The 25,563-nt window shown below is 40.0% G+C and overlaps 1 protein-coding gene across 1 annotated transcript in view; it reads left to right on the top strand.

Moving 5' to 3' along the window:
* The window catches only part of TEX11 (testis expressed 11), a 323,051-nt gene that overhangs the window by 233,735 nt on the left and 63,753 nt on the right, over nt 1–25,563 (top strand). The window contains exons 19-20 of the mRNA XM_030933980.1: nt 19,542–19,582; nt 20,956–21,042. Of these exons, the coding sequence (XP_030789840.1) occupies nt 19,542–19,582; nt 20,956–21,042 (128 nt within the window). The remainder of the gene's footprint in view (nt 1–19,541; nt 19,583–20,955; nt 21,043–25,563) is intronic.

The raw sequence follows: 25,563 nt of genomic DNA, 5'->3' as shown, positions 1-25,563 counted from the left end.
TATGTGATCTGCAGAGAAACCAGAGTATAAGTTAATATATGTAAAACATTTAGAGTGTCAGGAACTTAATAAGCCCTCAGTAATGTTATCTATGATAGAATTATAATATTGCATCTGTTCCCCCTTTCTTACAGATGACTCAAATATAGACATATCTTTTACTTTCCCACAGAACATATAACCTGGATGGCTTGTTGGTTATGATTCTCTATCAGGTCATCTGAGAGTATTCAAATATATCTCTGTGCACAATATCTTTGGAATAAGATATTAAAACTTAACAATTCGTTGAAGACTTTGGTCACCAATTTTTCATTCACAAAACTCACTACCTCCTGATTATTTGAAAGAAAACTCTACTCAGAGTGTTGATTTAGGGATAACTTTCAGAGAAATATCACCCATCTCTGCCTTCTCTTCTTAGACAAGAAGTCTGTAATAGTTCCTTCTACTTCACCAGAGGCAATATATTTTTTCAAATAAATTCTTTTGGAAATGTCTTTGACTGAGATAACATAGGACAGGTATTTATAACTGTCATTTTCGTAATGCAAATTTTACCCAATTGCATATTATAAGTTTTGCCTTTTCTTTATAGGCTTCATAAATCCATTAGAAGGGAATTCAAACAAACTTAAACAAAACAAAAGATGAAGCAATTGGAATTTTGCATAATGACCAAATGTTTGCTGATACTAAGAAATTATTAACTTTTAAACATGATAATTGTAGTGTGGTTGGTTTTTTTAAAGATTGCTTATATCTTACAGACACATCTTGAAATATGTATGGATGAAATAATATAATGTCTGGAATTTGCTTCAAAATAATATGGGAGAGGAAGAAGTGGGTGGAGGTATCAAGGAGATAAGACTGGTGATGAGTTAATAATTATTGAAGCTATGTGATAGGTACATGAGGTTTCATTATGCTTGTCTGTTAACATTTGGACATCTTTGAAGTTTTCAACAATAAGAAGCTTTTTAAAAAAAGACTAAACCATGATAGCTACTAGATTGTAAGAGTGCCTTGAGGGCTGGGACTGTATTTATCTTTGCATCACTGGAACCTAGGGCAGTATCTGACACATAATTGCCACTCAATTTATTTAAATGACTGAATATTAGTTATTTATAATATCTCCAGCACTGGACTTAAAGGTGCTTCATATTCCTCATAATTGTGGCATACAGTCAAACCACACACATTAAAACCAATTGGGAAATGGGGTAAGGGAGGGAATCCTGTTTGAATTAATGAGAAATTACAAAACACTTTTGAATATATACCTTCATTGTTTTCAAGTAAATGTAGTAATAGAGAATATCCTCTAGCAATGTTTTCAGGTAGAGGTTAGAACCTGATTTAACAAATAGATTAGACTAACTTGTAAAAAAATATATATATAAGCGCCTAATTCAATGAGAGGGCTCAAGAGAATTGAATTATAAGTTCAATTATTTCAATAACTTTTGGTTTACCATAGGCAATGGCAACTTCTTTAACTTCTCTAAGCTTTATTTTCCTCATCTGTACAATTTTAAAAACTGGACTGGATAATTTTTATAGGCCTTTTCTGTTCCAAAATTCCTGTGGTTATAAATGAGCAGTATCTACCTAAGTACTAACAACTCATATGCTAAATTTTTTAAAAGCAGTTTTTCTCTAAATAGATTATACATTCCTTTGTATGTCTTCATTCTTATTTGTACTGTATATTTTTACTCATGGACCCTTCCTAGATTATTTGATATGGAGTCACCGAATTAAATAGTAAAGAAATCAACTTTAGCTCAGCTGAAATTCAAATTAATAAAATTTACTCTAAGAAGTTACTTTATATAAACCAGACTTCTAAGATTTATCCCTGAAAATTCTGCTACTTTTCCTGACCACAGTCTTTATATGTTAGACCCCTACTGATAAGGCCAGTCTTATAGTATGTTCTACCCTTCTTCCTGTAAACTTCTTTAGTTGAGTTTGCCAATACTTCCACATTCATTCCTTTGTCTGCTTTAAGTTTTTACTTCACTTTATTTTTTAAGTTTAATATTTTATTTTTATTTATATATATATTTTTTTATTTTGAGATGGAGTTTCGCTCTTTCGCCCAGGCTGGAGTGCAGTGGCGTGATCTTGGCTCACTGCAGCCTCCACCTTCTGGTTTCAAGTGATTCTTCTGCCCCAGCCTCCTGAGTAGCTGGGACTACAGGCATTCACCACCACACCCGGCTAATTTTTGTATTTTTAGTAGAGACAGGGTTTCACCATGTTGGCCAGGCTGATCTCACACTCCTGACCTCGTGATCCTCCCACCTCAGCCTCCCAAAGTGCTGGGATTACAGGTGTGAGCCACTGTGCTTGGCCCTAATATTTTATTTTTTTAGTTAAATTTTAGGTTCACAAAAAAACTAATAGGAGGCACAGAGATTCCCATATGTCCCCTCTCCCCACCACATGCATAGCCTCCTCCATTCCCCACCAGAGTGGTACAGTTATTACAATTGATGAAGCTACATTGACATATCATAATCACCTGAAGTCCATAATTTATATTAGGGTTCACTCTTGATGTTGTACATTCTATGGGTTTGAACAAAAGTATAATGGCATGTGTGTATCATTACAATATCATACAGAGTATTTTCACTGCCCTAAAAATTCTCTGTGCTCCACCTATTCATTCCTCCTTCATCAACCCCTTACTATCTCCATAGTTTCATCTTTTCCAGAATGTCATACAGTTGGAATCATACAATATGTAGCCTTTTCACATTGGCTTCTTTCACTTAGTAATATGCGTTTTAGGTTCCTCCATGTATTTTTGTGTCTTGATAGCACTGAATGATATTGTATTGTATGAATGTATCACATTTTATTTATCCATTCACCTCCTGAAGGGCACCTTGATTTCTTCGAAGTTTTGGCAATTGTGAATAAAGTTTCTGTAAACATTCATGTGCAGGTAACTTTTTAGCTCCTTTGGTAAATATTAATACCAAGGAGCATGATTGCTGGGTCATATGGTAAGACTATGTATGTTTGATTTGTGAGAAACTGGTAGACTGTCTTCCAAAGTGGCTGTACCCTTTTGCATTCCTTCCTGCCAACAAGGAATAAGAGTCCCTGTTGCTGTGTGTCCTCACCAGCATTTGATGTCGTCAGTGTTTGCGATTTTGGCTATTCTGATAGGTATGCAGTGGTAAATCATTGTTTTATTTTGCATTTTTCTGATGATGTATGATTTGGAGCATCTTTTTTATGTGTACTTGTCATCGTATATCTTCTTTGGTAAGATTTCTGTTAAGGTCTTTGGCCTATTCTTTTCTCTCAAGGGTTTTAGGACCCTTGTGCCAGCAACCTCAGACCAAATACACTTCTAATTATACCACAGTATAATACCACAGTGTAAAGATCCCTGGTGTTTGACCACAGATCCCAAATACAACAAAAGGATCATAACGGTTAAAAGATACTGGCACATGGCTGGGCGCAGTGGCTCACGCCTGTAATCCCAGCACTTTGGGAGGCCAAGGTGGGCAGATCATGAGGTCAGGAGATTGAGACCATCCTGGCTAACACAGTGAAACCCCTTCTCTACTAAAAATGCAAAAAATTAGCCGAGCATGGTGGTGAGCGCCTGTAGTCCCAGCTGCTCGGGAGGCTGAGGCAGGAGAATGGCATGAACCCAGGAGGCGGAGCTTGCAGTGAGCCGAGATCGCGCCATTGTACTCCAGCCTGGGTGACAGAGTGAGACTCCATCTCAAAAAAAAAAAAAAAAAAAGATACTGGCACAATACTGGAGTCCCATTCAGTCATTAATAATTTGTCCAGTCCATCATTATATCATGAAATTGTTTCCCAGGGCAAGGCTACTGAGATTTCCAGGCTTCTGTTTGGTCAGATTCCAGAAGCAGGAGTGGTCTCCACAATATATGGCTTCACCTTTTCAGGCATCTGGTATAATTGAACTAAGAGACAATATCATCTTTTGCTTTGAAACTCTTTCGAGGTACTGATGTAATATTGGATTTCCCTTACTACATAACCCATTTGTTCATTTCTTACTCTCATCTACTATTCCTCCTTTTTTCTATTTATAACCAAACATTTCCACATTTGAAAGAATATTAGGTGCTAGTCCAGATTACAGGCAGCACTACTAATCTAGCGAATGCCTCCTGCTCAGTCCATTCCCATTTATATAAGGTAGGGTTTTACAGATACAGAATTAGTGGACTATCTTGACCATTAAGCAATACAATTGCATTTACTCTTAACCCCAATTTTGCTAGATAGGGTAAAGACACAACCTGCCCCCATGAGGCCCTTAGGAATTCTGACATAAAGATTTAAAAATATAGTTAGGTTTCTTGCTTAGGAATCAGCCCTGTTTCCAACATTTGTAGTTGCAGCCATGGTCTTGCTCATGTTTCATCAGGTAGGAAACACAAAGTTGAGGTGATATGAGGAGGAAAGAAAGAAAGAAAGAAAATACTGTCATCATACCAGTGTCCTACACCCTTGGGAAGAATTGCAGTCATACTAGCATCCTTCCCCAACTCCTCTTCCTCAGACTCAGCAGAAAAACAGAGGAGTCTATCTAGTGGGGACACTTCCTTAGCCCCACCCCCCAATATTGAGTGTGAGCTTATGGAGGCATGTAAGCCTATCCTTCATTCCTGTGTCTGCCCCCATTTTAGACAACCAATGTTTCAATTGCTTGTTCCGACTTCCCTTTCTAACTATTATTCTAAGGAGGATATAGCTCTGCCCATTGTTGGACATTATGGGTTGTAAAGTGTGTTTCTTGGTCTGAAAAAAATGTGACTCAGCAGCCCAAATTGGTGCAGTATATTCTCTTCCAGTTCTTTTATTACATTCTGAGCATTTGCATCTACCACTGCGTAAGCAAAGGCCAATCCAGAGTTGGTGTCTATTCCTGTTGAAACTCATACCCTGGGGCTATCAGCATCAGTCTGACTTGCTAGCTGTGTTCAAGGCCTTCCCCCTGAAGAATCTGTCACACAGCCACCTTAAGTCTCTGTCTCTTTTGTTGGAAAACAGAACAGTTATTGGCATTTTGTGCTTCAGAGGGTACAAGAGGAATATGTCCAGGTTCAACTTCAGAGGGTACAAGAGGGATATGTCTAGGTTCAACCCATCTCTGTATTGCTGAGTCCCCAGATGCCCACTAATTTCATGGACCCAGGGGGCCGCCTCAAGGGAGCACACAGGGATATCCACTTGTTGATTCTCATCACCTTCCAATCCTGAAAGGGGATTCTTCTGATGGATATCAATGTGTTCTACATTAATGCACCCCTCAGATTTCCATAGTGATTTTTCATAGAGTCATACACCATACAAACATCCTGTTAATGGGCCAGTATTCCATTTCCCTTCTGTAAGACTACATGGCCAGGTCATTGTCCACTGCCAATGAGTCAGTCAAAACCCAAACCTAGGGGCTTTTACCACTGTTCAGTTCTTCCTTCACTGCTGGGAAAACGGCATGCAGTTCAGCCTGCTAAGATGATTTGTTTTTACCTTCCTTGATCAGATGGTAGCCTTCCAAACAGAATATTGTTTGTTCACCTTGGAACTGCCATCCATAAATTAAGCAGCACCTTGTCAATCAGTTAAGAACTGTTTATAGGGCACTGTCCCAATGACAATAGAATCCAGCAGCTCTTCATGCATTTCCAAAGTCAGTCCTAGGGGAAGTGAGACTCTCTGCTCATGAGTACCTCCTCCTTGCATTCACAGGTAGCATGATCATGTATAAACCACTTCCATTTTATTATGTAGTTTTTCTGGGCACTGCCCTCCCCGTTAGAGTGTTTTTCCAATATTACCCAAGGCATTATGGGTGTTTCAGGTTTCAGGATTATTTTCCTCCACCATCCTTCCCATCCTTCCAAGTCGCCAATGTCTATTTTATCCCTTTCTGTGTCCATGTATACACATTATTTAGCTCCCACTTACAGTTGAGAAGATGCGGCATCTGACTTTCTGCTTCTGAGTTATTTCACTTAAGACAATGGCCTCCAGTTCTATCCATGCTTCTGGAAAATACATGATTTCATTCCTTTTATGGCTGAGTAGTATCTCCTTCACTTATTCTTCTTTTGATGCTTGTCCTCTCTTTATGTAGATCTGAGTTTCTGACCTATATCATTTTCCTTCTCTCTAAATAACTTCTTTTAACATTTCTTACAACGAAATCTACTGGCAACAAATTCCTTCAACTTTCTTTGTCAGAGAGGTTTTTTTTTCTTTTAATTTAATTTTTAATTTTTTCTGGGTACATAGTAGATGTATATATTTATGGGCTACTTGCGATATTTTGATACAAGCATACAATATGTAATAATCACTTCAGGGTACATGGGGTATCCATCACCTCAAACATTTATTAATTATACACTTTTAGTTTTTTTTTTTTTTTTTTTTTTATTATACTTTAAGTTCTAGGGTACATGTGCATAACGTGCAGGTTTGTTACATATGTATACTTATGCCATGTTGGTGTGCTGCACCCATCAACTCGTCAGCACCCATCAATTCATCATTTATATCATGTATAACTCCCCAATGCAATCCCTCCCTCCTCCCCCCTCCCCCCTCCCCATGATAGGCCCCAGTGTGTGATGTTCCCCTTCCCGAGTCCAAGTGATCTCATTGTTCAGTTCCCACCTATGAGTGAGAACATGCGGTGTTTGGTTTTCTGTTCTTGTGATAGTTTGCTAAGAATGATGGTTTCCAGCTGCATCCATGTCCCTACAAAGGACGCAAACTCATCCTTTTTTATGGCTGCATAGTATTCCATGGTGTATATGTGCCACATTTTCTTTTTTTTTTTTTTTTTTTATTATTATTATACTTTAAGTTCTAGGGTACATGTGCATAACGTGCAGGTTTGTTACATATGTATACTTATGCCATGTTGGTGTGCTGCACCCATCAACTCGTCAGCACCCATCAATTCATCATTTATATCATGTATAACTCCCCAATGCAATCCCTCCCTCCTCCCCCCTCCCCCCTCCCCATGATAGGCCCCAGTGCATGATGTTCCCCTTCCCGAGTCCAAGTGATCTCATTGTTCAGTTCCCACCTATGAGTGAGAACATGCGGTGTTTGGTTTTCTCTTCTTGTGATAGTTTGCTAAGAATGATGGTTTCCAGCTGCATCCATGTCCCTACAAAGGACGCAAACTCATCCTTTTTTATGGCTGCATAGTATTCCATGGTGTATATGTGCCACATTTTCTTAATCCAGTCTGTCACAGATGGACATTTGGGTTGATTCCAAGTCTTTGCTATTGTGAATAGTGCCGCAATAAACATACGTGTACATGTGTCTTTGTAGTAGAGTAATTTATAATCCTTTGGGTATATACCCAGTAGTGGGATGGCTGGGTCATATGGTACATCTAGTTCTAGATCCTTGAGGAATTGCCATACTGTTTTCCATAATGGTTGAACTAGTTTACAATCCCACCAACAGTGTAAAAGTGTTCCTATTTCTCCACATCCTCTCCAACACCTGTTGTTTCCTGACTTCTTAATGATTGCCATTCTAACTGGTGTGAGATGGTATCTCATTGTGGTTTTGATTTGCATTTCTCTGATGGCGAGTGACGATGAGCATTTTTTCATGTGTCTGTTGGCTGTATGAATATCTTCTTTTGAGAAATGTCTGTTCATATCCTTTCCCCACTTTTTGATGGGGTTGTTTGTTTTTTTCTCGTATATTTGTTTGAGTTCTTTGTAGATTCTGGATATTAGCCCTTTGTCAGATGAGTAGGTTGCAAAAATTTTCTCCCATTCTGTAGGTTGCCTGTTCACTCTGATGGTAGTTTCTTTTGCTGTGCAAAAGCTCTTTAGTTTAATTAGATCCCATTTGTCAATTTTTGCTTTTGCTGCCGTTGCTTTTGGTGTTTTAGACATGAAGTCCTTGCCCATGCCTATGTCCTGAATGGTACTACCTAGATTTTCTTCTAGGGTTTTTATGGTATTAGGTCTAACATTTAAGTCTCTAATCCATCTTGAATTAATCTTCGTATAAGGGGTAAGGAAAGGATCCAGTTTCAGCTTTCTACTTATGGCTAGCCAATTTTCCCAGCACCATTTATTAAATAGGGAATCCTTTCCCCATTTCTTGTTTCTCTCAGGTTTGTCAAAGATCAGATGGCTGTAGATGTGCGGTATTATTTCTGAGGACTCTGTTCTGTTCCATTGGTCTATAGCTCTGTTTTGGTACCAGTACCATGCTGTTTTGGTTACTGTAGCCTTGTAGTATAGTTTGAAGTCAGGTAGCGTGACGCCTCCAGCTTTGTCTTTTGACTTAGGATTGTCTTGGCAATGCGGTCTCTTTTTTGGTTCCATATGAACTTTAAAGCAGTTTTTTCCAATTCTGTGAAGAAACTCATTGGTAGCTTGATGGGGATGGCATTGAATCTATAAATAACCTTGGGGAGTATGGCCATTTTCACGATATTGATTCTTCCTCTCCATGAGCATGGTATGTTCTTCCATTTGTTTGTGTCCTCTTTGATTTCACTGAGCAGTGGTTTGTAGTTCTCCTTGAAGAGGTCCTTTACATCCCTTGTAAGCTGGATTCCTAGGTATTTGATTCTCTTTGAAGCAATTGTGAATGGAAGTTCATTCCTGATTTGGCTCTCTGCTTGTCTGTTACTGGTGTATAAGAATGCTTGTGATTTTTGCACATTAATTTTGTATCCTGAGACTTTGCTGAAGTTGCTTATCAGCTTAAGGAGATTTTGGGCTGAGACGATGGGGTTTTCTAAATATACAATCATGTCATCTGCAAACAGGGACAATTTGACTTCTTCTTTTCCTAACTGAATACCCTTGATTTCTTTCTCTTGCCTGATTGCCCTAGCCAGAACTTCCAACACTATGTTGAATAGGAGTGGTGAGAGAGGGCATCCCTGTCTTGTGCCAGTTTTCAGAGGGAATTTTTCCAGTTTTTGCCCATTCAGTATGATATTAGCTGTGGGTTTGTCATAAATGGCTCTTATTATTTTGAGATACGTTCCATCAATACCGAATTCATTGAGCGTTTTTAGCATGAAGGGCTGTTGAATTTTGTCAAAAGCCTTTTCTGCATCTATTGAGACAATCATGTGGTTCTTGTCTTTGGTTCTGTTTATATGCTGGATTACGTTTATTGATTTGCGAATGTTGAACCAGCCTTGCATCCCAGGGATGAAGCCCACTTGATCATGGTGGATAAGCTTTTTGATGTGCTGCTGAATCCGGTTTGCCAGTATTTTATTGAGAATTTTTGCATCAATGTTCATCAGGGATATTGGTCTAAAATTCTCTTTTTTTGTTGTGTCTCTGCCAGGCTTTGGTATCAGGATGATGTTGGCCTCATAAAATGAGTTAGGGAGGATTCCCTCTTTTTCTATTGATTGGAATAGTTTCAGAAGGAATGGTACCAGCTCCTCCTTGTACCTCTGGTAGAATTCAGCTGTGAATCCATCTGGTCCTGGACTTTTTTTGGTGGGTAGGCTATTAATTGTTGCCTCAATTTCAGAGCCTGCTATTGGTCTATTCAGGGATTCAACTTCTTCCTGGTTTAGCCTTGGGAGAGTGTAAGTGTCCAGGAAATTATCCATTTCTTCTAGATTTTCTAGTTGATTTGCATAGAGGCGTTTATAGTATTCTCTGATGGTAGTTTGTATTTCTGTGGGGTCAGTGGTGATATCCCCTTTATCATTTTTTATTGCATCTATTTGATTCCTCTCTCTTTTCTTCTTTATTAGCCTTGCTAGCGGTCTGTCAATTTTGTTGATCTTTTCAAAAAACCAACTCCTGGATTCATTGATTTTTTGGAGGGTTTTTTGTGTCTCTATCTCCTTCAGTTCGGCTCTGATCTTAGTTATTTCTTGCCTTCTGCTAGCTTTTGAATGTGTTTGCTCTTGCCTCTCTAGTTCTTTTAATTGTGATGTTAGAGTGTCAATTTTAGATCTTTCCTGCTTTCTCTTGTGGGCATTTAGTGCTATAAATTTCCCTCTACACACTGCTTTAAATGTGTCCCAGAGATTCTGGTATGTTGTATCTTTGTTCTCATTGGTTTCAAAGAACATCTTTATTTCCGCTTTCATTTCGTTATGTACCCAGTAGTCATTCAGGAGCAGGTTGTTCAGTTTCCATGTAGTTGAGCGGTTTTGATTGAGTTTCTTAGTCCTGAGTTCTAGTTTGATTGCACTGTGGTCTGAGAGACAGTTTGTTATAATTTCTGTTCTTTTACATTTGCTGAGGAGTGCTTTACTTCCAATTATGTGGTCAATTTTGGAATAAGTGCGATGTGGTGCTGAGAAGAATGTATATTCTGTTGATTTGGGGTGGAGAGTTCTATAGATGTCTATTAGGTCCGCTTGGTGCAGAGATGAGTTCAATTCCTGGATATCCTTGTTAACTTTCTGTCTCGTTGATCTGTCTAATGTTGACAGTGGAGTGTTGAAGTCTCCCATTATTATTGTATGGGAGTCTAAGTCTCTTTGTAAGTCCCTAAGGACTTGCTTTATGAATCTGGGTGCTCCTGTATTGGGTGCATATATATTTAGGAGAGTTAGCTCTTCCTGTTGAATTGATCCCTTTACCATTATGTAATGGCCTTCTTTGTCTCTTTTGATCTTTGATGGTTTAAAGTCTGTTTTATCAGAGACAAGGATTGCAACCCCTGCTTTTTTTTGTTCTCCATTTGCTTGGTAGATCTTCCTCCATCCCTTTATTTTGAGCCTATGTATGTCTCTGCATGTGAGATGGGTCTCCTGAATACAGCAGACTGATGGGTCTTGACTCTTTATCCAGTTTGCCAGTCTGTGTCTTTTAATTGGAGCATTTAGTCCATTAACATTTAAGGTTAATATTGTTATGTGTGAACTTGATCCTGTCATTATGATATTAACTGGTTATTTTGCTCGTTAGTTGATGCAGTTTCTTCCTAGCCTCGATGGTCTTTACATTTGGGCATGTTTTTGCAATGGCTGGTACCGGTTGTTCCTTTCCATGTTTAGGGCTTCCTTCAGGGTCTCTTGTAAGGCAGGCCTGGTGGTGACAAAATCTCTAAGCATTTGCTTATCTGTAAAGGATTTTATTTCTCCTTCACTTATGAAACTTAGTTTGGCTGGATATGAAATTCTGGGTTTAAAATTCTTTTCTTTAAGAACGTTGAATATTGGCTCCCACTCTCTTCTGGCTTGTAGAGTTTCTGCCGAGAGATCTGCTGTTAGTCTGATGGGCTTCCCTTTGTGGGTAACCCGACCTTTCTCTCTGGCTGCCCTTAAGATTTTTTCCTTCATTTCAACTTTGGTGAATCTGGCAATTATGTGTCTTGGAGTTGCTCTTCTGGAGGAGTATCTTTGTGGCGTTCTCTGTATTTCCTGAATTTGAATGTTGGCCTGCCCTACTAGGTTGGGGAAGTTCTCCTGGATGATTTCCTGAAGAGTGTTTTCCAACTTGGTTCCATTTTCCCCCTCACTTTCAGGCACCCCAATCAGGCGTAGATTTGGTCTTTTTACGTAATCCCATACTTCTTGCAGGCTTTGCTCATTTCTTTTTCTTCTTTTTTCTTTTGGTTTCTCTTCTCGCTTCATTTCATTCATTTGATCTTCAATCGCTGATACTCTTTCTTCCAGTTGATCGAGTCGGTTACTGAAGCTTGTGCATTTGTCACGTATTTCTCGTGTCATGGTTTTCATCTCTGTCATTTCGTTTATGATCTTCTCTGCATTAATTAGTCTAGCTGTCAATTCTTCCACTCTTTTTTCAAGATTTTTAGTTTCTTTGCGCTGGGTACGTAATTCCTCCTTTAGCTCTGATAAGTTTGATGGACTGAAGCCTTCTTCTCTCCTCTCGTCCAAGTCATTCTCTGACCAGCTTTGATCCGTTGCTGGCGATGGGCTGCGCTCCTTTGCAGGGGGAGATGCGCTCTTATTTTTTGAATTTCCAGCTTTTCTGCCCTGCTTCTTCCCCATCTTTGTGGTTTTATCTGTCTCTGGTCTTTGATGGTGGTGACGTACTGATGGGGTTTTGGTATAGGTGTCCTTCCTGTTTGATAGTTTTCCTTCTGACAGTCAGAAGGACTGTCTGTTGGTCTGTTGGAGATTGCTTGAGGTCCACTCCAGACCCTGTTTGCCTGGGTATCAGCAGCAGAGTTTGCCGAAGATAGAATATTGCTGAACAGCGAGTGTACCTGTCTGATTCTTCCTTTGGAAGTTTCCTCTCAGGGGTGTACTCCACCCTGTGAGGTGTGGGGTGTCAGACTGCCCCTAGTGGGGGATTTCTCCCAGCTAGGCTACTCAGGGGTCAGGGACACACCTGAGCAGGCAGTCTGTCCGTTCTCAGATCTCAACCTCCGCGTTGGGAGATCCACGGCTCTCCCCAAAGCTGTCAGACAGAGTCGTTCGCGTCTGCACTGGCTCCCGCTACTTCCCCTGTTGGTCTTCAGCTGTGCGCTGTCCCCAGAGGTGGAGACTACAGAGACAGGCAGGCTTCCTTGAGCTGCTGTGAGCTCCACCCAGTTCGAGCTTCCCAGCGGCTTTGTTTACCTACTTAAGCGTCAGCAATGGCAGGCGCCCCTCCCCCAGCCTCGCTGCTGCCTTGCGGATAGATCGCGGCAGACTGCTGTGTTAGCAGTGAGGGAGGCTTCGTGGGCGTGGGACCCTCCCGGCCAGGTGTGGGATATATTCTGGTGTGCCTGTATGCTTACAGCGCAGTATTGGGGTGGGAGTTACCCGATTTTCCAGGTGTTGTGTGTCTCAGTTCCCCTGGCTAGGAAAACGGATCCCCTTCCCCCTTGCGCTTCCAGGTGAGGCGATGCCTCGCCCTGCTTCAGCTCTCGCTGGTCAGGCTGCAGCAGCTGACCAGCACCGATTGTCCGGCACTCCCTAGTGAGATGACCCCAGTACCTCAGTTGAAAATGCAGAAATCACCGGTCTTCTGTGTCGCTCGCGCTGGGAGTTGGAGACTGGAGCTGTTCCTATTCGGCCATCTTGCTCCGCCTCCTAGTTATTTTTAAATGTACAATTAAATTACTTTTTACTATAGTCATCTTGTTGTGCTAGAAAATACTAGGTCTTTTACAGTCTTCCTAACTATTTCTTTGTACCCATTAACCATCCTCCCTTCCTTCTACCCCCCACAACCCTTCCCAGCCTCTGGTAGCCATCGTTCTACTCTCTATCTCCATGAGCTAAATTGTTTTAACTTTTGGCTCACACAAATAGGTGAGAACATGTGAAGTTTGTCTTTCTGTGCCTGGCTTATTTCATTTAGCATAATGACCTCCAGTTCCATCCAAGTTGTTGAAAATGACAGGATCTCAAGTCTTTTCTATGACTGAATAGTACTCCATTGTGTATATGTACCACATTTTCTTTATCCATTCATCTGTTGATGTACACTCAGGTTGCTTCTGAATCTTGGCCATTGTGAATAGTGCTGCAACAAACATGGGAGTGCACATATCTAGTTGATATACTAACTATCTCTTCCTTCCTTCTGTCCGGTCTTCCTTTTAGTGAAGGTGATTTTCTCTAGTGGTATGATTTAACTTCTTTATTTTATTTTTTTGTGTATCTGTTTTATGTATTTTTTTATTTGAGGTTATCATGAGGCTTGCAAATAATATCTTATACCCCATTATTTTAATCTGATGACTTAACACTGCTTGCGTAAACAAATTAACTATTAACAAGCAAAAGAAAAAACTAATACAAATTCTACAGTTTAACTTCTTCCCCTCACTTTTTAACTTTTTGTTGTTTCTATTTATATCTTATACTGTCTATGTCTTGAAAAGTTGTTATATTTATTGTTTTTTGGTTGATTCATCTTTTAGTTTTTTCTATTTAAGGGTAGTTTACACACTATACTTACAGTGCTATAATATAGTGTTTTTTTCTGTGTATTTGTATATTACTAGTGAGTTTTGTACCTTCAGATGATTTTTTTCTTGCTCATCAACATCCTTTCATTTCTGATTAAAGTACACCCTTTAACATTTCTTTTAGGACAGGTCTTGCATTGATGAAATCCCTCAGCTTTTGTTTGTCTGGGAAAGCCTTTAATTTTCCTACATGTTTAAAGAATATTTTTGCCAGATATACTACTCTAGGGTAAAAGTTTCTTTCCTTCAACACTTTGAATACGTCATGCCATTGTCTCCCTGCCATAAGGTTTCCACGAAAAAGTTTGCTGCCAAGCATATTGCAACACCATTGTATGTTGTTTCTTTTCTGTTGCTTTTAGGATTCTTTCTTTATCCTGAACCTTTGAGAGTTTGATAATTAAATGTCTTAAGGTAGTCTTCTTTGGGTTAGATCTGCTTGGTGTTCTATAACTTTCTTGTACTTGGATATTGATATCTTTCTCTAGATTTCTTTAGTTTTCTGTTATTATCCCTTTAAGAAACTTTCTACCCATGTCTCTTTCTCTGCCTCTACTTCAAGGCCATTAACTCTTACATTTGCTCTTTTAAAACTGTCTTCTAGATCTTGTAGCTGTGCATCATTTTAAAATTCTTTTTTCTTTTTTCCTCTCACTGTGTATTTTCAAATAGTGTGTCTTTGAGTTCACTGATTATTTCTTCTGCCTGATCAGTTCTACTATTTAGAAACTCTGACATATTCTTCAATTGCATTTTTCAACTCCAGAATTTCTGCTTGATTCTTAATTATTTCAATTTCTTTGTTAAATTTATGTGATAGAGTTCTGAATTTCTTCTCTGTTATTTTGAATTTGAATTTCCTCAAAACAGCTATTTTGAATTCTCTATCTGAATGGTCACATATCTCTGTTTCTCCAGAACTGGTCCCTGGTGTCTTATTTAGTTCGTTTGGTGACGTCATGTTTTCCTGGATGGTCTTGATGCTTGTGGGTGTTCATCAGTATCTGGGAATTGAATAATTAGTATTATTGTAGTCTTTGCATTCTGGACTTATTTGCACCTGTCCTTCTTGGGAGGGCTTTCGTGGTATTCAGAAGTACTTGGGTGCTGTGATCTAAGCTGTATCTGCATTAGGAGACACCACAAGCCCAGTAATGCTATGGTTCTTGTAGACTCATAGAGGTACTACCTTGGTGGTCTTGAATAAGATCCGGAAGAATTCTCTAGATTACCAAGCAGAAACTCTTGTTCTCTTCCCTTACTGTCCCCGAAACAAATGGAGTCTCTCTCTCTCTCTCTCTCTGTCTGTCTCTCTCTCTCTCCATCTCCCTCTCCTGAACTGTCTGGTACTGGGGGTATGTTGATACAAGTACCCCTATGGCCATTACCACTAGGACTGCACTGGGTCAGACTTGAAGCCAATGCAGCCCTGTTTCTCACCCAAGGCCCACAGTAACCACTTACCTGACTACCACCTATGTTGTTGGTTCAAGGTCCTAGGGCTCTGCAATCAGTAGGTGGTGAAACCAGCAAGCCTGTGTCTTCTTCAGGGCAGCAAGTTCCCCCAGGCCCCAGGTGAGTCCAGAGAAGCTGTCCAGGAGCCAGGGACTGGAGTCAAAAACCTTAGAAGTCTACCTCAGATGTTCTTTTCTACTGTGGCTGAGCTGGTTGTCAAACCATGAGACACAGTCCTTCCCACTCTTCCCTCCCGCTTCCACAGGCCCATGGGGAGTACCGCCAGCCTACCGCTGATGTTCACTTAAAGCCTAAGGGATTCTTCAGTCACCTTGTGGTAAATGCTGCCACCTTGTGGTAAATGCTGCCAGGCCTTATTTCACCTTTCAGGGCAGTGGGGTCCCCTCTGGCCCAGGGCAGGTGCAGAAATACCACCCAAGAGCTAAGGCCTAGAATTGGGGATCCTAACATCCCGCTTGATGCTCTACCCTACTGTAGCTGAGCTGGTACCTAAGGCATAAGACAAAGTCCTCTTTGCTTTTCCTCTGCTTTTCTCAAGCAGAAGGAGTCTCTCACAATAGCCACCATGGCTGGGAATGTGGTGGGTCTCACCTGAAGCCCCCACATCTCAGAGTTTCACCCAAAGCCCACAGTGTACTACTTGGGATCACTGCTGATTATTCACGGCCCAAGGGCTCTTCAGTCAACAGGTGATGGATACTTCCAGGACTGGGTCCTTCCCTTCAAGGCAGTGGGTTCCCTTCTGGCCCAGGGTGTGCATCAAAATGTCATCCAGGAGCTACAGCCGGGAATAGGGGTCTCATGCCTCTGCCCAGTGCCCTATCCTACTGTGGATGACCTGATATCCAAGATGCAAGACTAAGTCTTCCTTACTCTTCCCTCTCTTCTATTCAAGCAGAAGGAAGGGGTCTCCTTTGGAGCCACAAGCTATGCTACCCAGGGTTGGGGAGGGGTGGAACAAGCAAAGCACCTCCTTAGCTACCCCAGCTGGTGTCTCAGTAAGTTGCATGCCCCCAAGTCCATTGGTTCTGAGCCCAGCTCAGCACTAAGACTTGCAGTCTTTGTGGCCTAGACGGTGTTTCAAGTTTATTTAGAGCCCCAGAGCACTTTAGCCCATGATGATGAGGCTTGCTGGAACTCAGATTCCAACGATTGGGATGGGAGATTCCCCACTTGCTACAGCTGGTCCAAATGCTCCCTCTGTTAGCGGAAGTTGGCTGTGTTTAGCCCAGTTTTCCTTCCTGCTGTGACAGGGCAGCACTGAGTTCAATGCAAAGTCTGATAGTCTCTGCACTCTCTCTCAAGTGCACAGATTTCTCTGCACCAGGCAGCTGCTGGGGGATAGGGAAGGGGTGGCATTGGTGATTAAAGACTGTCTTTCTTACTCTCTTCAGTTCCTCTTTCAACAATGTGAAGTTAGAACCAGGTAATGTGAGTGCTCACCTGATTTTTGGTTCTTATGAGAGTCCTTTTTTGTGTGTAGACAGTGGTTAAATGTGGTGTTCCTGCAGTGGGGGAGGATGATGGGTGGGCCTTCTGTTCCATAATCTTGCTCCACCCCTGTGTCTGAGTCTTTATTTTCCTTCACTTTTGAAGTATAATTTCACAAGGTACAAAATTCTGGGTTAGTGGGATTTTTCTCTCAACATTTAAATAATTTGCTTCAGTCTCTTCTTGTTTGTGTGGTTTCTGAGCAGAAGTGGAATGTAATTGTTACCTTTGTTCCTCTTTAGGTAAGGTATTTTTTTCTCAGACTTTTTTCAGAATTTTGTCTGTATATTTTATTTTCTATAGTTTGAAAATGAAATGTCTAGATGTCATTTTTTTGTCATTTGTCCTGTTTGATGTTCTGAGCTTCCTGAATCCGTGATTTTATATATATGACATTAATTTCGGGAAATTCTCAGTCATATTATTTCAAGTACTGCTTCTGTTCCATTACCTATTCTTCTCCTTCTGGTATTCCCATTACACATATGTTACACCTTTTGTAGTTGTCTCACAGTCCTTGGATATTCTGTTCTATTTTTTTTTAGTCTTTGTTCTCTTTGCTTTTCAGTTTGGGAGGTTTCTGTTTATATACCCTCAAGCTCAGAGACTTTTTTCCCTCAGCTTTGTTCAATCTACTAATAAGACCATCAAAGGTTTTCTCATTTCTGTTACAGTGTTTTTGATCACTAGTATTCTTTTTTGGTTCTTAGAATTTCCATCTCTCTGATTACTTTGCTGATCTGCCCTTGCATGCTGTCTGCTTTATCCATTAGAGCCCTTACAATAATTATCATAATCATGATCAATTATCATAGTTGTCTTAAATTCCCAGTCTGACAATTCCAACGTTCCTGCTATGTCTAGTTCTAATGCTTGCGCTTTGTCTTTAAATTGTATTTTCTGCCTTTTAGTATGCCTTCTAATTTTTTCTTAAAAGCTGCACATGATGTACCAGGTAAAAGGAACTACTATAAATAGGCCTTTAACAATGTGGTGGTGAATTATGGGGAGAGGGGAAGCATTATTATTATTATTGTTATTGAGATGGTGTCTCTTTCTGTCACCCAGGCTGGAGTGCAGTGGCATGATCATGGCTCACTATAGCCTTGACCCCCACCCAGGCCCAAGTGATCCTCACACCTCAGCCTCCAGAGTAGCTGGAACTTCAGGCATGTGCAACCACACCTGGCTGATTTTTACATTTCTGTGGAAATGTGGTCTCACTATGTTGCCCAGACTAGTCTCAAACTCCTGGATTCAAGCAATCCTCCTGCCTTGGCATCCAAAATGCTGGGATTACAGGCATGAGCCACTGCACCTGGCTGGGAAACATTCTTTAGTCCTATGGTTAGGTCTTGGTCTTTTAGTAAGCCTATACCTCTGGACCGTGAACTTCACAAGTGCTTCTCAGGTTTTTTTCTCCCCCATTTAGTGGGACAAGATGGCTAGAATGGACTGAATTTGAGTATTTCGTTTCTCCGAGATCAGTTAGGCTCTGATACACCCCAGAAGGTCAGGCTGTAGTTAAGCAGCTTCTCTTGAGGGCAAGACTTGTTAAGAACAGGGTGCTCTGGCGTGTTTTAAAGTGTTTTGTTTCCTCTGCCCCCTGCAAGATGCATAAAGAAATTTTGCTCCAGTATTCTCTGAGTAGCTAACCAAGCTCCTGGAGGCAAAACTCACAAAACTGTGGAGGCCCCCCTATGACTGGGTCCTCCTGAGTCTTTTAATTCAGACTTGTCCACACTGAGCCTCCAGTGATTTGTCAGTACGCTTCAGGTTTTCCTCTGCAACATTGGGTATCATGGTAGTTTCCACTTTTGAATCTCTGCTCTAATAAGCTGTGACTCCCTGTCTTTGCCTGTCTCTCCAATCTTTGTGGCAATGGTTTTCCCTTTTTCCTCTCCTCTCTTATAGGTCCAAGAAGAGTTACTAATTTTTCAGTGTGTTCATCGTTTTACTTGTTAGGAGATGCTGGCAACTCCCAAGCTCCTTACATGCACAACTAGAAACCGGAAGTTCTCTGTTAAACTTTATATGCTTAAAGAAGCTTGACAGAGGGGTCAAGAAACCTGGGTCTACTCTTTTCTTCATCTGTAAAATGATGTGTCTGTACAAGATAAGTTGTTTTTTAAACCGCATTCCTCAGAACCCTGGAAATTTTGTGGCACTGCCTCAGGGACTTCCAGGAAGGTGAAGCTCCAAGCCTCCACCCACTCCTCGTTCAACCACAGCAGCTCAACTTTTATCTTTTATATTTTCTTGTATATTAGACTTTTATACAATTTTATTTGAAATAAGGATTCTAGTTCCCCCTCTTCAAAAAAACTTATAAATCACAGAGATCACCACCTTCTCTCAAGTATTATGACTCTACAATATAAAACCTTGACAGTCATTGAAATCCTTTCCTGAGGGTATATGAAGAAGTAGAAGAGAGAAAAAATATGAGGGCACTGGAAATGAGTAACTATATCCTACAGTGGGGAAGAAGATTGTTGAAATGGTAGATTGGAGTCCTGAGCAAAAAACTTCACAATTTTGCATTTTCTTAGTTCAATTCTCAGGCACAAATGGTGTCCCTTTTTAGTTACGTTTTATAGTAAAGATTTGGAACAGTTGGAAAATATTCTTTTCTTTATTTTTAGGAAGAAAGAAATGGATCGACTTTTGGCTTGCCTGAATAGAGGTAAATATCTCCCTGGTTATATTCTTCATCTTGCCTCTATTCTCTGTTGAATTCTCCAAGTACACTGAGCACACTGACTTTAACCTTATGTTTGAGTTAAGCTTCATGCTCCTTATTAATGTTTGCCACAGGAATCTATTTTGGTTTCTTCATTCACAAGCAGAGAAAAGTGTGTCATCATTAGCATTCATCTCCAAATGTGATTTCAGTTCTGTTTTAATTCCTATTTGTTTTAAGGACATTTCCCTCCCTCCCTTTCTTCCTTCCCTCCCTCCCTCTCCTCTCTCTCTCTCTCTCTCTCTTCCTTCCTTCCTTCCTTCCTTCCTTCCTTCCTTCCTTCCTTCCTTCTTTCCCTCCTTTCCCCTTCCCTCCCTCCTTTCCTTTCCTTCTCTCCCTTCTTCCCTTCTCTCACTCCCGGTCCCTCTACCTTTCTTTTCTAGTAGCCACTTGATCCTAACCTAAGAATTGAACAAGTGAAAAAGGATCAAGACAAATAAAAATACTCTGAACCCTGCTGTTTTTCTTCATACCCTCTGAATCAAATTCAGGTTGTATATTCTCTTATTTTGAAGCTGTCCACCCAAGTCTGTGCCATCTCCCTTATCTACTAATAATTTTTCCATGTCCACTTTATTCAAGCTAATCTCCTAGTTATATCACATTTCTTTTTCTAGCTACATGGTTTTTTACATGGCATCCCTTTTAACAGATCTCCCATTTTTACTGTCCATGTACCTCTTTCCTTATGTCCAAAACACACCAAAAAATTCATATCTTAGAAATTCTATCCTGCTTATTGCAGTAGTTCAATTTTATACCTCAAATACCTGTCAACAGGGTGTTAAACATAGCAAAGTGGTATAGAAACCAAACCCTTCTTTTCAAAAGAGAAAAACTTTGCTGGTTGGCATTCTTATATCTCAGAAGGACATGGGATATGTAAATGCCTTCTGATAGTGATAGCACATTCTGGTTCTGTCCTGAGCTTGCTGGCTAGTAAATATTATGCCAGCATGTTGATACTCTTCTAATTCTCAACCTCCAGTTTAGTCTTTTAAATGATTGTTTCTATTCTTTATTTCCTCACATATAAATCATATCTTTCTACCTTAGGTGGTGAATGATTGCACTAATTAAAATTATAAATCTCTCCAAAGACATGTTTGTTTCCCAGAATTTGAGTTAACAACTTCTTGGAACTTGGTAATGCTTTTTGTCATTTTAATTACTTCTGGTATGCACCCACACACACATACACAAAAAAGAACTTTCTAAATTCAAACTCCTGTGAGACGGTTCTTAAAGCAGGATTAAACAACTTTGCTAGAGTGTAAAATAAAACCATCAGTATCAAATTTTCCTGTTTGATGCAGCCTTTGTGAAACTTTCTCAGCCTGTTGGCGAAGAAGACTTAAGTTTGGAGTCAAGAGCTAATGAAGCTCAGTGGTTTCGAAAAATAGGTAAGAAGAAATTCTGTGGCTGTGGGAAACATTGTGGGATGGTGGAATCAGACAGATGTGATTTCAAATTCTGGATCTTTCATTTGTAGCTGTGGGTACAGAGATAATAATCTGTTTTATTACTTATAAAATGGAAATAGTTATATATACTTCATGCAGTTATTAAGGGTTTTAAATGAAACAGCATTTGTACTTTGTATCATAGCAGATACTCAATGGACATTAGTTGTGTTCCTTTTCTATAGAAATGGGTCTAAGATTAAACTAATGAACTGTAACTACAGATCCCCAAGGTTGTGCTGCTAAACTTGGTTTAGAATACTTAATTAATTAATTTTTTTTTTTTTTTTTTTTTTTTTTGAGATGGAGTCTCGCGCTGTCACCCAAGCTGGAGTGCAGTGGCGCGATCTCGGCTCACTGCAAGCTCCGCCTCTGGGGTTCACACCGTTCTCCTGCCTCAGCCTCCTGAGTAGCTGGGACTACAGGCACCCACCACCTAGCCCGGCTAATTTTTTGTACTTTTTTTTTTAATTTAAATTTTTTTTTATTATTATTATACATTAAGTTCTAGGGTACATGTGCATAACGTGCAGGTTTGTTACATATGTATATTTGTGCCATGTTGGTGTGCTGCACCCATCAACTCGTCAGCACCCATCAATTCATCATTTATATCAGGTATAACTCCCAATGCAATCCCTCCCCCCTCCCCATGATAGGCCCCGGTGTGTGATGTTCCCCTTCCCGAGTCCAAGTGATCTCATTGTTCAGTTCCCACCTATGAGTGAGAACATGTGGTGTTTGGTTTTCTGTTCTTGTGATAGTTTGCTAAGAATGATGGTTTCCAGCTACATCCATGTCCCTATAAAGGATGCAAACTCATCCTTTTTTATGGCTGCATAGTATTCCATGGTGTATATGTGCCACATTTTCTTAATCCAGTCTGTCACAGATGGACATTTGGGTTGATTCCAAGTCTTTGCTATTGTGAATAGTGCCACAATAAACATACATGTGCATGTGTCTTTATAGCAGCATGATTTATAATCCTTTGGGTATATACTCAGTAGTGGGATGGCTGGGTCATATGGTACATCTAGTTCTAGATCCTTGAGGAATCGCCATACTGTTTTCCATAATGGTTGAACTAGTTTACAATCCCACCAACAGTGTAAAAGTGTTCCTATTTCTCCACATCCTCTCCAACACCTGTTGTTTCCTGAGTTTTTAATGATTGCCATTCTAACTGGTGTGAGATGGTATCTCATTGTGGTTTTGATTTGCATCTCTCTGATGGCCAGTAATGATGAGCATTTTTTCATGTGTCTGTTGGCTGTATGAATGTCTTCTTTTGAGAAATGTCTGTTCATATCCTTTGCCCACATTTTGATGGGGTTGTTTGTTTTTTTCTTGTAAATTTGTTTGAGTACTTTGTAGATTCTGGATGTTAGCCCTTTGTCAGATGAGTAGATTGCAAAAATTTTCTCCAATTCTGTAGGTTGCCTGTTCACTCTGATGGTAGTTTATTTTGCTGTGCAGAAGCTCTTTAGTTTAATTAGATCCCATTTGTCAATTTTGGCTTTTGCTGCTGTTGCTTTTGGTGTTTTAGACATGAAGTCCTTGCCCATGCCTATGTCCTGAATGGTACTACCTAGGTTTTCTTCTAGGGTTTTTATGGTATTAGGTCTATCATTTAAGTCTCTAATCCATCTTGAATTAATTTTCATATAAGGAGTAAGGAAAGGATCCAGTTTCAGCTTTCTACTTATGGCTAGCCAATTTTCCCAGCACCATTTATTAAATAGGGAATCCTTTCCCCATTTCTTGTTTCTCTCAGGTTTGTCAAAGATCAGATGGCTGTAGATGTGTGGTATTATTTCTGAGGACTCTGTTCTGTTCCACTGGTCTATATCTCTGTTTTGGTACCAGTACCATGCTGTTTTGGTTGCTGTAGCCTTGTAGTATAGTTTGAAGTCAGGTAGCGTGATGCCTCCAGCTTTGTTCTTATGACATAGGATTGTCTTGGCAATGTGGGCTCTTTTTTGGTTCCATATGAACTTTAAAGCCGTTTTTTCCAATTCTGTGAAGAAACTCATTGGTAGCTTGATGGGGATGGCATTGAGTCTATAAATAACCTTGGGCAGTATGGCCATTTTCACGATATTGATTCTTCCTATCCATGAGCATGGTATGTTCTTCCATTTGTTAGTGTCCTCTTTTATGTCACTGAGCAGTAGTTTGTAGTTCTCCTTGAAGAGGTCCTTTACATCCCTTGTAAGTTGGATTCCTAGGTATTTTATTCTCTTTGAAGCAATTGTGAATGGAAGTTCATTCATGATTTGGCTCTCTGCTTGTCTGTTACTGGTGTATAAGAATGCTTGTGATTTTTGCACATTAATTTTGTATCCTGAGACTTTGCTGAAGTTGCTTATCAGCTTAAGGAGATTTTGGGCTGAGACAATGGGGTTTTCTAAATATACAATCATGTCATCTGCAAACAGGGACAATTTGACTTCTTCTTTTCCTAACTGGATACCCTTGATTTCTTTCTCTTGCCTGATTGCCCTAGCCAGAACTTCCAACACTATGTTGAATAGGAGTGGTGAGAGAGGGCATCCCTGTCTTGTGCCAGTTTTCAAAGGGAATTTTTCCAGTTTTTGCCCATTCAGTATGATATTAGCTGTGGGTTTGTCATAAATGGCTCTTATTATTTTGAGATACGTTCCATCAATACCGAATTCATTGAGCGTTTTTAGCATGAAGGGCTGTTGAATTTTGTCAAAAGCCTTTTCTGCATCTATTGAGACAATCATGTGGTTCTTGTCTTTGGTTCTGTTTATATGCTGGATTACGTTTATTGATTTGCGAATGTTGAACCAGCCTTGCATCCCAGGGATGAAGCCCACTTGATCATGGTGGATAAGCTTTTTGATGTGCTGCTGAATCCGGTTTGCCAGTATTTTATTGAGGATTTTTGCATCGATGTTCATCAGGGATATTGGTCTAAAATTCTCTTTTTTTGTTGTGTCTCTGCCAGGCTTTGGTATCAGGATGATGTTGGCCTCATAAAATGAGTTAGGGAGGATTCCCTCTTTTTCAATTGATTGGAATAGTTTCAGAAGGAATGGTACCAGCTCCTCCTTGTACCACTGGTAGAATTCAGCTGTGAATCCATCTGGTCCTGGACTTTTTTTGGTTGGTAGGCTATTAATTATTGCCTCAATTTCAGAGCCTGCTATTGGTCTATTTAGGGATTCAACTTCTTCCTGGTGTAGTCTTGGAAGAGTGTAAGTGTCCAGGAAATTACCCATTTCTTCTAGATTTTCTAGTTGATTTGCATAGAGGTGTTTATAGTATTCTCTGATGGTAGTTTGTATTTCTGTGGGGTCCGTGGTGATATCCCCTTTATCATTTTTTATTGCGTCTATTTGATTCTTCTCTCTTTTCTTCTTTATTAGTCTTGCTAGCGGTCTGTCAATTTTGTTGATCTTTTCAAAAAACCAACTCCTGGATTCATTGATTTTTTGGAGGGTTTTTTGTGTCTCTATCTCCTTCAGTTCTGCTCTGATCTTAGTTATTTCTTGCCTTCTGCTAGCTTTTGAATGTGTTTGCTCTTGCTTCTCTAGTTCTTTTAATTGTGATGCTAGAGTGTCAATTTTAGATCTTTCCAGCTTTCTCTTGTGGGCATTTAGTGCTATAAATTTCCCTCTACACACTGCTTTAAATGTGTCCCAGAGATTCTGGTATGTTGTATCTTTGTTCTCATTGGTTTCAAAGAACATCTTTATTTCTGCCTTCATTTCGTTATGTACCCAGTAGTCATTCAGGAGCAGGTTGTTCAGTTTCCATGTAGTTGAGCGGTTTTGATTGAGTTTCTTAGTCCTGAGTTCTAGTTTGATTGCACTGTGGTCTGAGAGACAGTTTGTTATAATTTCTGTCCTTTTACATTTGCTAAGGAGTGCTTTACTTCCAATTATGTGGTCACTTTTGGAATAAGTGCCATGTGGTGCTGAGAAGAATGTATATTCTGTTGATTTGGGGTGGAGAGTTCTATAGATATCTATTAGGTTCACTTGGTGCAGAGATGAGTTCAATTCCTGGATATCCTTGTTAACTTTCTGTCTCGTTGATCTGTCTAATGTTGACAGTGGAGTGTTGAAGTCTCCCATTATTATTGTATGGGAGTCTAAGTCTCTTTGTAAGTCCCTAAGGACTTGCTTTATGAATCTGGGTGCTCCTGTATTGGGTGCATATATATTTAGGAGAGTTAGCTCTTCCTGTTGAATTGATCCCTTTACCATTATGTAATGGCCTTCTTTGTCTCTTTTGATCTTTGATGGTTTAAAGTCTATTTTATCAGAGACTAGGATTGCAACCCCTGCTTTTTTTTGTTCTCCATTTGCTTGGTAGATCTTCCTCCATCCCTTTATTTTGAGCCTATGTATGTCTCTGCATGTGAGATGGGTCTCCTGAATACAGCAGACTGATGGATCTTGCCTCTTTATCCAGTTTGCCAGTCTG

This window comes from Rhinopithecus roxellana, chromosome 7 (assembly GCF_007565055.1).
Source record: "Rhinopithecus roxellana isolate Shanxi Qingling chromosome 7, ASM756505v1, whole genome shotgun sequence".
In the NCBI taxonomy this organism is placed as follows: Eukaryota; Metazoa; Chordata; class Mammalia; order Primates; family Cercopithecidae; genus Rhinopithecus; species Rhinopithecus roxellana.
Note: the sequence above shows the minus strand (reverse complement) of the source record. Positions and strands in the feature narration are given on the sequence as shown.